This window comes from Rhinichthys klamathensis, unplaced genomic scaffold (assembly GCF_029890125.1).
Source record: "Rhinichthys klamathensis goyatoka isolate OS25496 unplaced genomic scaffold, OSU_Roscu_1.1 h1tg000054l_1, whole genome shotgun sequence".
Lineage (NCBI taxonomy): Eukaryota > Metazoa > Chordata > Actinopteri > Cypriniformes > Leuciscidae > Rhinichthys > Rhinichthys klamathensis.
Window position 1 is genome coordinate 2,535,625 of NW_026606599.1, and position 15,247 is coordinate 2,550,871.

The window sequence follows — 15,247 nt, forward strand, 5'->3', positions numbered from 1 at the left end:
TGCGTTTCAAAGCTTGATTAATTTACCACACAAAAAACACGCCGGTCAAAATTCATACCTCAGTTTTAATCGGCACTATTTTCTATCCATTTCTATCAATCCGCGCGGCTGCTGTCAACGTCAACAGTGCGCACGTTCCGATCTGCTGTAGTGTTTACACAATCGATTGACAACGACGTAAAAAGTATTAAATTAACAATTTAAAGTGCGAACTTGTAAATTCCCAGGCTGTGAACACAAGGATGTGCCGGGGTCAAAGTTCAGATTCCATCGTTTTCCTGTTTCGAATATAACTAGACAGCTTACCGAGCATAATCTCCATCTGCTGTTAGTCGATCTCACCAGCAGGGGGTGCAAGCGCTTGTTGTTGGCTGGTTGCCATCGGCTACTCTGCGGGAGCTAAAATATCCAGAATAAAGGATTTTCGTGTGCGTAGTGCTCACTTCAGCGAAGACGATTACATCCCCAACCGGGAGGAAAAGGAAAATTAAAGAGTTTTGCTGTACCAGTAACACGGGTAAGCTCTATTTACTAACTTTATTATCCCATGTCTAAACTGTACGGTAAACAAGCTGATGTTTAGACTCCATTATAAAACACGTGAAAAGATGTCTAATATAAAAACAGTATATAGGGATATTGGTACAATTTGCTGAGAAAACTATTTGATTGAACACACACACAATTGAGGTTTTTTGTTGCAATCAATAACATTGTCGTTGTGGTAAAATTACTTTAATCATCTGATCCGTCTGACATTGTGCTAAAATTGGTTTCATCATCAGAAGTTTCCAAGTTTCGCAGTCAGACATGTTGTCAGCGAGTCGCACTATCAACAGCTGATCGGATCGTGCGCACTGTTGACGTTGACAGCCGCGCGGATTGATAGAAATGGATAGAAAATAGTGCAGATTAAAACTGAGGTATGAATTTTGACCGGCGTGTTTTTTGTGTGGTAAATTAATCAAGCTTTGAAACGCAAATCATTTTTTCACGTAAAAACGCACAGTTTTGTGGCCCCGGAAAATAACCGGGAGTACTTTATTGAAAAACTTCCAGCGGCCAGAACTCTGACCAGGGAGGTGACAACAGAGTGGGTCAGTGTGTATGCACTATAGTGCTGGTAAGGATTGCATACAACTTCATGTCTTAAATGGGCGAACTAACCCTTTAAATCCTATTCATTTCCACTAGTGTCAAGCATCAAAAGACTGATCTCGATTCGGAAATGCGTAACTGGTGACGTTTAATAGAACCGCCCATGAATGTGGTTTCAACTAGGTCCGCTAGCTGACTATAACTGCCTCTTCTCCAGGGTGTTTTCTATATTCTGTTGTTCTGAGTTCAATAGCATCTGTCGTCATGTCTGGAAGAGGTAAAGGCGGTAAAGGACTCGGGAAAGGAGGCGCTAAGCGTCACCGAAAGGTTCTTCGCGATAATATTCAGGGAATCACTAAACCCGCTATTCGTCGTCTTGCTCGACGTGGCGGCGTCAAGCGTATTTCTGGGCTGATCTACGAAGAGACGCGCGGTGTGTTGAAGGTGTTTCTGGAGAACGTCATCCGTGATGCTGTGACTTACACTGAACACGCCAAGAGAAAGACCGTCACCGCCATGGATGTTGTGTACGCGCTGAAGCGACAGGGACGCACCCTGTACGGGTTCGGCGGTTAAGAGACTCACGAAGAAGAAAAACCCAACGGCTCTTTTAAGAGCCATCCATATTTTCCCAGAAAGAACAAACTAGCTGGTGAAATTATTTGTTTGCCTTGAATGTGCCTTAAAGTGATTTTATTTTTAAGCAAATAAAATTAAGAAACTTTGTTATTCTCACATTTGTGCGGTTAAATCCTCATTTAAGAGTTGTGGGCATTGTGCAATTTTTTTAAATGGAAATGGCATTTATGGCCGTATTTACACGCATAAGTGTATGAACTGAAATGTATGCATTACATTATATCTTTAATAACATAGCCGAGAATCATCTTTACACACATTTTGGTTAAAAAATCCCCAAACCGAAATTATTGGTGAACAAAACTAAATTCCTATTGTTTTCGCCAATACATATAATTTCTTGTCATTTATCGTTTAAACAACTGAGTCTGTTGATCAGAGGGCATAACATTAATAATAAAAAAAAATCTTTTTTTTTCTAATTCGTTTCTTATGCTGCAAAGTAAACAATGCAATGGCATGGACAAATTCCTAATAAAAAAGAAAATTCTGGGTCCCAATATGCATATCTTTCAGATTTCACAGTATTATGAAAATATATTGAATTCATTGAGTTTACATCGATTTTGCTATTTCTGCTTCTAAATAAACGTTAAAATAATATTGAATTCTCAGCGTACCTCGTTAAAGAATGGTAATTATTCACAATATTTCACTTATTCATTCTGGAAAACAATGCGGGAAAAATAAACAAAGGAATGGAGTTGATGTGGGGGATGGTCTTTGTCGGTGGGCGTGGTTAACATTTTAAAGCTTCTGATTGGATCACCTACAAGTCAATGAATGTTTAACGTGGCCAATGAAATCATTATATGGGTTGAAGACTCACAATCACAGAGCCTGTTCTTCCCTTTTGAAATTAGCATAGAGCAGTGGATAAAGCCCGCCTGCAGTGATTCAGCTTTATTGTTCTTTGAACGAAATCATGCCTGAACCAGCGAAGTCTGCACCCAAGAAGGGCTCGAAGAAGGCCGTCACTAAAACCGCCGGCAAGGGCGGAAAGAAGCGCAGAAAGTCCAGGAAGGAGAGCTACGCGATCTACGTGTACAAAGTCCTGAAGCAGGTTCATCCCGACACCGGGATCTCCTCCAAGGCGATGGGAATCATGAACTCTTTCGTCAACGACATCTTCGAGCGCATCGCCGGTGAAGCGTCTCGTCTCGCTCACTACAACAAGCGCTCCACCATCACATCGAGAGAGATCCAGACCGCCGTGCGTCTGCTGCTGCCCGGAGAGCTGGCCAAACACGCCGTGTCTGAGGGCACAAAGGCTGTGACCAAATACACCAGCTCAAAGTAGAGCGAGTCCGCTCAACACAACACAAAGGCTCTTTTAAGAGCCACACATATTATCCTTTAAAGAGCAGTTTTATTGCACCTTTAGTCACATGCATGTAGAGGAAGATGCCGTAGAACAATAAGCTATTATGTTAAGAAATGTATGGCTGGTTTTCACAGTAAAGGCTTGTAAGCTCTCAGACTTTTTTGAAGTGTTTCCTTTTATATTTTTGCTGTAAGATAAAGTGTTTTTTTTTTATGAACAAATCCTTTACATTTTACCTTTGGGCTATCCAGAATAGCTCAAAGTAGCAGATATGCATATATATATTTATGTATTTTTTTTAAATAAAATTATAAAATTATATTTTATGGATATATTATGAACAATGAAGACAAATTGATTTGAAGCATAACTTAAGCTCTCAGCACGAATACAAATGTTTCCATATTTGCGATGTAAATTTTGGTTGCATTATTTATTATGTAAACATGGTTTAGTGCTTTAGGCCTTTTCCAGTATCCATGTAAAATATCATCCCTCACACGAGCATTAATGTGTTTAGCAGGACGGCTGTCTGATCAGAGAACACAGACTATTTTAAGAGCCACACATATTCTCCCTTAAAGGGACAGTTCAGCCAAAAATGAAGTTTATTTAATTAATTACTCACCCTCATGTCGTTACAAACCCATAAGTCCTTCATTCATCTTCGGAACACAGATGAAGTTATTTTTGATGAAATGAATGAGGCATTTATATAACGCTTTTTATACTGTACATCCAAAGCGCTTAACATTCCAGTCAGGGGAATCTCCTCGACCACCACTAGTGTGAGCATCCACAGTACAATGGCACCACATCACACACACACACACCAGCTATACACAAGTTTACGCGCCAAATCATGGGCGCCGCCATAACTCTACTCAAATGCACTTCATTTCCGCCGGAAGTGGTTTGCACAGCGTCTGCCGGTGTAAACCGTAAACACAGCGACGGTAAAAAAAAAAAAAAAATCCACCCGAATTCAGTGCAGAACACTAACATGACGACGTGGCCCAGCATAACGTACAGCGAGATTTGCTCCTACTTCGTGCAATCCATGGCAATAGATGGAAAAGCAATTGGACAATCTGAAAGCCGAGGCATATCAATATCTGCACAGCAACAAAGTCGGTTGTGTCATGTCATACACAGCTAGATCAAACAGTAACGTGCAAATAACTATCAGTTTATGTCCGTGGTAATAGCAAATGTATCTGTGTGATACTTTAATGTTTCTTTTAACATAATAATAACAATTGTGGCCAAATACGTGTTTGCAGTTTATAGCTTAATCAGGGATGACATTTACATGATTATAGGAAATAAAAGAAGCCTGTTGTTGCGGATGGAATACGTGTTTGTATTTGGAAAACGGACTGTAACCTATAATAACATGACTTACTGCTGAGCTATAAATAAAGACATGATCTCTTTTGCAATTATCCTTATGACTCTGCATTGTTTTGCCTGCTGTCAAAATCCAGCCCTTTTACCTGTTAAAATACCTTTAAATGTCGAAACTAACCCATAAAATGCAGTAGCATGTTCTTTCTGTCATCCTTTAGCTAGGGTTATGACCATGCTCTTATTCACGCAAATGCTTTAGTTTAAACCACTCATGCGCGACAAGACAAAAGAGAACGCGCTGTCAGTGAATGTCTTCCTGACGTTGGTATCCGAACTATATCATAGACTTCTTAGCTAGAGTGCAAAGTGTTTGTGTGTGCCATGATGATAATAATTAGGCGATCGAACTGTGTATGTGAGAGAGAGAGGCGCGGGCGCGATACTGTGTGTGAGTGTGTTTGTGTGTAAACAATGGAGCACATTGCCTCTTCGTAGCTGGTTTGCGGTCGTAGCACTCTCTATCTAACCACTCGTTCAGGTGCTTTCTCGAGTGTTTACAACCAACTACCACACACATCGTTCCCGAACCACATTTCTTCATGTTGTAATTGTTATGTCACTGCGATATCAGCGCTTTGTCGGAGCTAGCTAGCAAAACAAACCCAGCCCGCCAGAACGGAAGTGGGTTGCATCGACGGGAGGAGTTTAGGATGTAGAGCGGAAACGGCTCATAAACTTGTGTATAGGTGGAGAGGAGAGAGAGTGATAGAGCCGATTCAGTGGATGGGGATTATTAGGGGGCCAATGGAAGGCCTTTGGCTCCAGGACTCCAGGGTTAAACCCCTACTCTTTACAGAAGTGCCATGGGATTTTTAATGACCACAGAGAGTCAGGATCTCGGTTTAACGTCTCATTTGAAGGACGGTGCTCTTTGACAGTATCATGTCCCGATCACTACACTGGGGCGTTAGAGACCCACACAGACCACAGGGTGAGCAGCGCCACCTACTGGCCTCACTAACACCTCCTCCAGCAGAAGACTGGTTTACCCAGGAGTCTCCCATCCCAATGTCATGAAGCGACGAGAATAGCGTCTCTAAACACAATGCAGCGCTTCCAGGTTTTACGTTCGATGGGTTCTAGAACGACGTGATGTTGATTTCATTTTTTATTTTTATTTTATTTGTGGGTGAACTAACTCTTTAAATAGCGTTGATTTTACATTAAATAAACCAGTGAGCAACTCTGGCCCTCGAGATCCACTTTCCTGCAGAGTTCAGCTCGAACCCTATAATGAAAAACAACACACATACACAACATTTAATTTTTTTATTTTTATTAAAGTTTATGGTTATGACAAATATAGTTTTCAAAGGTTTACAAACACAATATAATTTTTATAACGAAATCAATACATTGGGGGAATGCCTCACTAATGAGTTCCTGATTTTTATATTTATAATGATAAAGGTAAGCAATAAGAGTAAAGAGCAAGAGTGCTGTTTTTTCCTGGAAAAGCATATTGGAAATCTGATATTGTTATAGAACAATTTAATAAACAAGTTAGTATTAAGTAACTTACATTTCAGACACATATTGTCTGTTTTTGCTAAATGAAAATAGTTTTAAACAAAGCCACATGAGAACAGTTGCTCGTCTCAGCAACACGTAATGAAAGAATCTCCGAACGAATGATTTGAATTAGCGCTGCACGATTAATCACAATGAAACCGCACTGAAAGACTGTGATTATTTAATGCACAGTGTGTCAGTGCAGAACGGCTGATCGGTAGTAAATGCCCCATCTCACACACACACACACACACACACACGCCAAATATGAAGAAGTTGTACAATAACACACATCATTCCAGTAAATCCCTATTGTTCATCATATTGTCTGTAGCTGAATAAACAGAAGATTGAAACGCTTTGATTGATTAAACATGACTAATAAACACACGACTGATTATGTGTGTGTGAAGCACATCATTAAACCTCCAGTCCGTAACTTTTTTAAGTTAAAAATAATCCAAAATAATTATATTAAAAAAAAACTTATTCTGCCAGTGGTCAAAACTATCTGCTTGCCATAGCTAGATTCAAAACGGTTAGCTTGTAATAATGATTTTAATTCCAGTGGTACTGGTGGGTTTCCGCGGGAAATTCGAGCATGTCTTTGCGTCATTACGTCACACCCGTACACATAAAGAAGGAGTTTCGGCTAGCCGGCTATACTGCGCGTGACGAGATGTTTAGATGTATAGGCTTTTCTCACAGCACTTTACATAATTAAACTTATGGCATCCAGAAAGATCCAAACAACAATCATCAGTGTCAACTGGAGATTCAGCAGTTATAAAACCCAAAAGACTTCGTACTTCGGATTTAAGGTGGCTAGAGAAAGAGAAAGAAACCGTCTCATGCGAACACAAGGATTTAAACATCGGCGGGGCTTTTGAAAAGTGCGTGAACTCCGTGTTTTGAAGGGGTTCAAAACGGAAGAAGAGACGGCTTTTTTCTGCTGAACAAGTAACACTGTAATGAATTGCTGTAAAAATTACAGCATTATTTTACAGCAGCTGGCTGTTTTCTAATAATACAGCATATTGCTGTAAACTGCAATGCATTCTGGGGCCGCGCGGTGGTTTGATTCAAAATACAGAATATTGCTGTAAATTTCAAATCTTCAGAGGCATCGTGATCTTCAACGGTCGTGTCGGCGGCAGCAAGAGGAGTGATTCTCAACTCTGTGGTAAGTGACTTATTATTTCAGTTTCTTATTTTTCATGTTGGGTTACTCGTAGACTATGAAGGTCACGTTATATTCGCGGTTCATGTTGGTAACTTAACCCCGGATCACACATCCTCCGACCGCGGGGCGCGAGGGAGACTTGCGCGGGGCTTCAGCAGCGCGGACGCGGTAGTATTTCACACATTCCTCGGGATCTATGGGCTCCTATGTTAAGAATTACATGCTTTAATGACAACAGTCGGTATTCACACGAGCTTCGTGTTGATCAGCACACTTCCTCGTGATTATTTTATGGTTTAAATCAAATCAAAATCAAGTCATCTGTTAAAATGGGCGCCGAAATTAAAACGGCGTTGTTAAAACCTTGCGTCAGACTCACAGAGGATGTGTGTCATATAACGTTAGCCTACATTTTGAATGGTGCTGTAATACCAGTTTTGTCGCATGTTTAATATGCCGGTGTAAAAATCCCTTACATTTCAGTACATATACATATATATATATATATATATATATATTAGCTATAGCCTACTCTGTGTGTGTAATTAGCTTATTGTTTGTATAATGCCTTTGTTCATTTTATTTAAAAGAAAGAGTTCCTGCACTCTGAATACTAAAATATAGTTTAAATGTTAAAAGCTGAAAAATAAAAATGGTATAGTAAAAAATACATTTTGCCACATGTGCTATTGTTTTAGGAGACACTTTGACAAGTGGACACTGGAAGGCCAAGTTGTGTGTGAGGAGAGCATTCAGCCCAGCTTCCTGTCTGGCCTTGCCATATACTGTTCACTGCATATTTCATATTCAATCAGGAGGAGGCACTTGGAGTTCATTTAAAGGTAATGATTGAATTATTAACAACTTCAGTACCTTCATTTTACACATGTATTCAATATCAGAACTTGCCTTTAGATATATTATCTGTTGAGTTTGTAAGGGGTGTACAGTCAAAGACCCAGAACCAGATATGAAGAATGAAGACCCGGAGTCAGAATTATAAAAAAATTAAAGAAAAGTTTTACTGAAGATAGTTTGCATTTTCATCAGCAGAAGTCAGCTTCAAGACTCACACAGGAGTTCGTAGGCCGCCTCCCTTACAGTTACAAAGATCACAGCAGTTATACCATTTCCAAGGTCTAAGCTACGTCATTGCTTACAGGTTGAATGATTCTCATTGGCTAAGAAACATGAAAGCCTAAACAATTTAACACATGTGAGGAGATAGGGGTGCCTATCGCCATTAGTAAAGATAGTTGTCGTCCACTCATTGGATTTAGGTCTGTGGTGGCCTCGCAGGTTAGAGAAGGGCGCCGGGGTGTCTGGTCCAACCGTCCAGAACCTACATAGAATGTCATACGCACACACACACAAATAACAGACACTAGCAAATAACAGCTCCCATCAAGGCTGAAGAGAGTCTGAGCTCCTTATTATCAGTTAAGTATACCAAAACATAATGCTAAAACATTCACTCGTTTGGGAGAAAAACAGATAACTGGCATTTACTCCCAAGGAAGGAAATATACTGGAAAGAATACATTTTAATACAACAATTCAAGTTTGATAGTAACGCTCAATATAGCTTGACCATATGTCCAGCGAAGAATCATATGTGCCCACGCTGCCTTTAGGACCCTCTAACCTTTCTACTGATCCCAGAGAAAGAGACAAACGGCCTTGTGGGTTCCGTGGCCTTCGTGTCCTGCGTGTACTAAGTGCAATCTCAAAGTAAGATTGGAATGCACCTAAAAGAAACTGGTTACTTGCATCCATGCATTTAAGAAAATATAATTTCACAGGCACAAGAATATAAAAATTATTATGTGATAATGAATATATTTGATTATTGATTTTTATAAAGGAAGTATATAACCATTCAAAATGATATATGATTATATATGTATTTGAAGAGGCAAGGGATTTTGACCAACCCTTCAGTCCCCCGTTTTAGACCAATGTGGGGTCCAATACCGCCACGTCTGGTCTAACCAGTGAGGTCACTATACGGAAGGGAGGAGTGGTGACGCATGCTCCCCTGACGGGTCACACTTGTCTCTTCACCTCGTCACGGACATGCTGGATACTAAAAATTCCAGTCCCCATTAAGAGGCTCTCCCACCTTCCACTCACAACAGGACATCAATGTCATTCTTCCTCAGTTTATCAGTCAGGTTAAAATTTTATAAAACACATAACTGATTACGAAACAAGTACATATTTATTCTCTGGAAGCCAGGCTAAATAAGCAAGCACTATTGCTGTATTCCTAGCATGGGCTAGATCCACAGTCACTACTCAGATCCTAAATAAAGACATTGTCTATGATCATGAATACCAGAATATATGCACTAGTTTTTTTTTATTTATAAAATTATGATTTCCAAATCCTTTTATTATAAACAAAGTTGGATGGTTAATCCATTATTTTCACTACCCCTTTTATAGACCCTTTAGGTTTAAAACACAATGGTTGTCTAACTAAAAATAAACAACAAACAATAAAATATTAATAATTAAGACCCATAATAATCGATGTAAGCACTTTAAGTCTTTACTGAAATCATCCTTCAGTTTACAGTCACATAGCATGTACCATTTTAATTGTATAACATCTTATACCCTTTTTTGTTTGTTTCAAAAATAGAAATAAAATAAAACAAATTCACATCATCATTTCAGTCATTATTTTACCACTAAAATATAGGATCGTTCCCCATTCTGCTTAATAAAGCTTTTGTTCATTCCTTATCCTTATATCACTTGAATCCCTGTCAATCATACAATGTCTAACCCTAACCTTTTTCATACCATTTAAACTTAATTTGACTTCCATAAATCCTATCAGAAATTGTATTTTCATAACATACATTTTCTTCTACTATATTTCTTCCATCTTGCCCTACATGCCAGTTCCTTCTGCATCCGAGTCTCTCACCACTGTCACCCAGCCAGCACAGCCATGTGGGGCCCACATGGGTTTGACCTGGGCTATCTAACTGGGACCCAGACAGTTTTGCTCCCGGTTTCCATGTAGGCCCCACATGGGTTTGCCCAGATGAAATGAATACTGCTCAGTGTGCACACTATAGGCTGTTAAATGTAACACTGACCAGTGTTGGAGTTAATGAGATAATTAAGTGATTGAATAATGATTGAGCATTATTGAAGACACCTGATGTTAACAAGCAGAATCACTGAAGGAGAAAATCACAAATTGTAAGCCACCGTTATGGCGATCAGCGTTTGCTTTAGTTGGACTCTTGACCCTTAGACTGTCACTTTAAATTTTGTTTGTCTGCTGTTATTGATTTATAACAGTCAAATGAACAAAGAAAAGTGTGATCTTATAGTGTTGGTTATGTTTTGGCATAATCATGCTGTGATCTGATAAATGAAATTTATTGAGATGGTTCAACTTCTGGTTCAACATGTTAGCAACAGCTTTGTGATTCCACAGCATATGATTATCAGTATTTTTTTTAATCCAAAATATTTAATAAACATTGTTCTTATCAAAACACTTTCAAAAGAATTTATTAAGAAACACAGACATCAATAATCAGTCTGTGAATCTCAACAATGGTGACAATAATAATACATGTTGCAGTGGCTGCCACCAATCACAACTCATTACTGGCTCCCATCATGCATTGCGGTATGAATAAATTATGATCTGAATTGTCTATGTAATTTACTTTTCCTAATTGAATATTCTGCTCGTCACCATTATTGAGATGCATTGACTGAATCTTGACGTCTGGGTGTGCCTAAAAGAAAGATTTTTTTTTGAAAACAACTTTTAAGAAATCCTTTATATTATATCTAAAATTCTGGATATTTATGCAGAATCACAGTTATGCTGTAACCAACAGCATAAATCACTAAACATAAGGTTCAAATGATGACATAAATTTCATAATATAACCAACACCATTACATAACTTTATTTTTTTTTTTGTTTTTGTTTTTGTTCTTCTGGCAGTTATAAGTCAGAAACAACAGCCAAACAAAATCTAAAGTTAATAACATAAGGGTCAAGAGCCCAACTAAAGCAAACAATGATCGCCATAACGGTGGCTTACAATTTTCTCCTTCAGTGATTCTGCTTTAGGTGTCTTCAATAATCTTCAATCATATTCAATCACTTAATTATCTCATTAACTCCAACACTGATCAGTGTTACATTTAACAGCCTGTAGTGTGCACACTGAGCAGTGTTCATTTCATCTGGGCAAACCCATGTGGGGCCTACATGGAAACCGGGAGCAAAACTGTCTGGGTCCCAGTTAGATAGCCCACGTCAAACCCATGTGGGCCCCACATGACTGTGCTGGCTGGGCAGCCTACTGACACTTAAAGTTCCCTCGTTAGGGGAATCATGGTATTTTATTAATTCTTCAATACTCTTGTTTTCTTATCATTAACTTCAACTTTATTTTTCATTATAACTACTTCTCACAGTATTTGTCTCAGTTCCGCTTATCTTTACAGTTTTACAGAAACCAAAATATTATGTTACTCAGATCCCAGCCAGCCATATAGCTGCTTTCTCTTTTTACCTTTATTAAATTGTAGTTTTCTTAGACATCTAATGTCATACATACATTTAAGGGATTGAGAAATAAAACCTTTTCTTTTTAGAAGTTATATTCACTCCTTCTTTGTTCGCCCTCCGGCCTTTCAATAAAAATGAGGGAGCTCACTCTGGATAATTTGGATAGTGACTTAGCCAATGTGTCACTTTGTCTCTCTGCCGTCAAGTCTATATATATATATATTTTTTTCCTACGTTTATCCTTATGATCCCACCTAGTTGTCTATTTAAATTTAGACCCTCAGTTGAATTTAGACAAGAGTTTTACCCCAGAATGGACGGCAATCTTCTTTACAATTCCAATTTATATAAAATACTAATCCAGAGAGTAATTCAGTTCAATATCATAAATGACAAAAGCATTCATAATTACCAATAGCAGACAGAGCTGGAAAACCACTCCAATTAAAGCTCGTCCCATGTTCTGCATTGTCTTTTCATCAGATTGTCTTAGAATTATCAACTTTTTTAAAGTTGGTCATTTCACTTAACCCATCTGTAATGATAAAACACTAATTCCAGAGGTTAATGACACAATATCCTCAAAATCAGGAAATAATAGTACCCCAAACTAATACATACAAGACATAAAGTGCTGTCACCATCATACGCACTCATACTAGACACACATATGTTAACTGTTCATTTTCAATGTTCATTTTTCTTTATATTATTGCTAAAAGATTTAAATTTTAAATAAGATTTTAAACTTCCCATTTTCCGGTAGCTTCTACCTAATTTTACATGGTCTCCCAACCAGTTTCAAAGCATGTCTTGTTCATTATTCATTAGAATTTAACAAGGTCAGCTGGGTTGTTTTGTTTCATTATCATTATTTTGCTTCAGCTTGCTCTAGCAGGCCAATAATGGAAAGACAGACACAGTTACCATCCCTTCCTCTGCTCAAGCAGTCTCTCTCACTATAAATAAATAATCTTTTTCAACAGCCTTCTAAGGCTGTAACTTAGACATAATGTAATATTAAATTAATTACAATAACCTTTGACCATTCACCTTGTTATCCAGACTTTTCTCAAATCTACAAAAGCTGTCTTCATCTTTAGCCACCACCATGTCTAACGACCTTCAGGAGTTAAAACTATGTCATAGACCTATTAGTTCAAAATCATCACTATGATTTTCCTTGCCCATAAGGCAAACCAGTACATAAAAAGTTTTGCTACTGTCTCCACAACAACTAATGGGAATCACTTCATGGCCTCAGCTGGCTCTTGAAAGCCCACTCCTGTTAGCCCTTTATCTATAATCTCCATCAGGGTGTTTTCCCCTGGCATATTTGCAGACGATAAAAAAAAACAAGCCATACAATGAATGCGGTTTCTGGTGATTGGTATTAGAGGAACATCACGTTTCTGGGTCAGACTGTCTGTAACTCCTCACAGCTCATCCGCCCTAACGATAAAGGATGCTGCTGGCCTCACAGTCATCCGCTCCACTCTCATACCTTTCTCACATAAACACCTCCATCTTGAGATGCCCAGTGACTTTACGTGATCCACTCTGGCTTAGGTTGCCCCCTGTCTGGCCAATAGAAGGTCTTACCCGTCATTGAGTAGCCACTCGTGCCCACTGGTGACCGCTCTTTCCCATCACAGGCTGTTTGCTTCAACAGAACTCAGCTGTTTTCTAGAGCTTAGGAAAGGCACGTTCAAGAGTCACCAGAGCCATTCGGATTGCCTAATAGTGTTCACATAGGGAGACAGGTCAGAACAACAGTATTTAATCACTTAAATCCATTAACTATCTTAAAAGCAGCAACCTAGCTACTTGGATTATACTCAGTGAATTTTAGATCACAACCGTACATTCAGTGTACATTTCCGTCGGCCCCTCCCCCGTTTCATGGTGGGGACTAAGATCAGACAAAGAAGTTACTGGTCCTAACCTAACCAAAGATGTCACTACAAATAGCTTATTATCACTTATGACACCGACTCAGGCAACAGCTTTTAGCTGACATTGACTGAGAGAGAGACATTGAATGAGAGAGGGACTGGTACACTGCACTCTGAACGTCTAACTTTATCTACCATCTTTTAACTCTATCCCAGCTTAAGGCATCTTTGCCAGATATTACATACGGTTTCAAATAAACATATTATTTATATTTGTCTTTTGCCCACACATCAGGAAATTTAGGCATTACAAATTTCCACTCAGATTGAGTCTGTTGCACTGGCAGTTTCAGCCACAGCACACATCAGATTCAGATAAGCAAACTGTTTCCTTACAGCCAATAACAAACTTATCTTTTGAAAGCAAAACATCAGCTTCTAGTTCTTTCATGGTCAACTTTTCAAGCTGTTTTGTTTAATCAGCATTTAGCAACTGTTAATCCAGTACTGCTTTTGCTTATTTGTTCTTACATAAAAATAATTATTTTAGTTCTCAATAACGTTTCACATTTCTCAATCTCAATTTTAATTGTCAAGTTCTCAACCATAGTTTAATATTTGACTTAAGATTTCTCTTGGAGTTTATCAATCTCCAATTAGGATTCACACTAAGTTTGACGAGGCAAGCACTCTCTGCTTGTGATACTTTTGCAGTTATTGTAAATCATCTGTGAGATTAGTCTCTCTATATCATCTAAAACCTTTTTAAAATGTTGAATTACAACACAATCATCCTTTTAGTTACTTTGATATATTTTGCAACTCACATTTGTTGGAGTCATTAATTTTACATCAACCTGTATTCATCAATTCACTTATAAAAATTAGTATTATAGATCTTTTCTTCAAAAGGATTCATGTGTCAGCCTCAACGGCTCCAACTTACTACACGCCCTTGAAGCAGTGTGTGTCCCATTCAGGAATGTAAACAGAGCCACTGATAAGCAGTTCTCTGTATTCTTTTACAGTCCACCAGTGGCGGATTTAATCATAATAGCCCAATCATAATCTTCATCATTATTATTGGCAGAACATTAATTTTCATAAGCTGCAAAATATTCTAAGTTGTTTTCACAAAGTGTCTGTTTAACTTTAGTCGCTTGTCCAGGGAAATTATCCCAGACCCAGAATTTCTTTCACTTGCTTCTTGTAATCACCGTAAGCAATACGAGGCTAAACATTTTAATTTTTCAGTTTCTTTGTTTGTTTGTAGCCAGTCAAGTTGTTTAAATTTCCAATCAGAATCAAAATCCTGACTACCATTTACTTTCTTCATTTCATTACTCAACTTCATTTCTGCAAATTTATTTAAAGTGAGGGCTTTAGAGCACAGCTGCTTACAGCGTTTGCTTCTCCTGTCTCACTATTTGTTTCAGGACTCTTCAGGTTACTGATTAAGTTATTAAATTTTTCTGCCATATCTTAATCATGGTTCATACTCACCTGAAGTTATTGCAGAAATGGAGGCGGCGATCTTTGCACAACACAGCTTGGCTTCTGCGTGATGAAACTGCAAAGTATACTTCAAAATCACAGTTACATATACTGGTCCATGCCAATTTGGGTCA

The 15,247-nt window shown here is 38.5% G+C and overlaps 3 protein-coding genes across 3 annotated transcripts in view; 2 read left to right on the top strand and 1 right to left on the bottom strand.

Annotated features, from left to right (window-relative positions):
- Positions 1-15,247, bottom strand: part of LOC130083233 (Fc receptor-like protein 5) — a 514,396-nt gene that overhangs the window by 416,915 nt on the left and 82,234 nt on the right. The gene's annotated exons all lie outside the window — the stretch shown is intronic.
- Positions 1,363-1,711, top strand: LOC130083349 (histone H4). The gene has a single exon (XM_056248362.1). The coding sequence runs from the start codon at positions 1,363-1,365 to the stop codon at positions 1,672-1,674; it is 312 nt and encodes a 103-aa protein (XP_056104337.1). The 3' UTR covers positions 1,675-1,711.
- LOC130083331 (histone H2B-like) lies at positions 2,662-3,097 on the top strand. The gene has a single exon (XM_056248347.1). The coding sequence runs from the start codon at positions 2,663-2,665 to the stop codon at positions 3,035-3,037; it is 375 nt and encodes a 124-aa protein (XP_056104322.1). The 5' UTR covers position 2,662; the 3' UTR covers positions 3,038-3,097.

Coding starts and splice junctions, on each gene's coding strand:
- LOC130083349 (XM_056248362.1), top strand. CDS start 1,363: ATGTCTGGAAGAGGTAAAGGCGGTAAAGGACTCGGGAAAGGAGGCGCT.
- LOC130083331 (XM_056248347.1), top strand. CDS start 2,663: ATGCCTGAACCAGCGAAGTCTGCACCCAAGAAGGGCTCGAAGAAGGCC.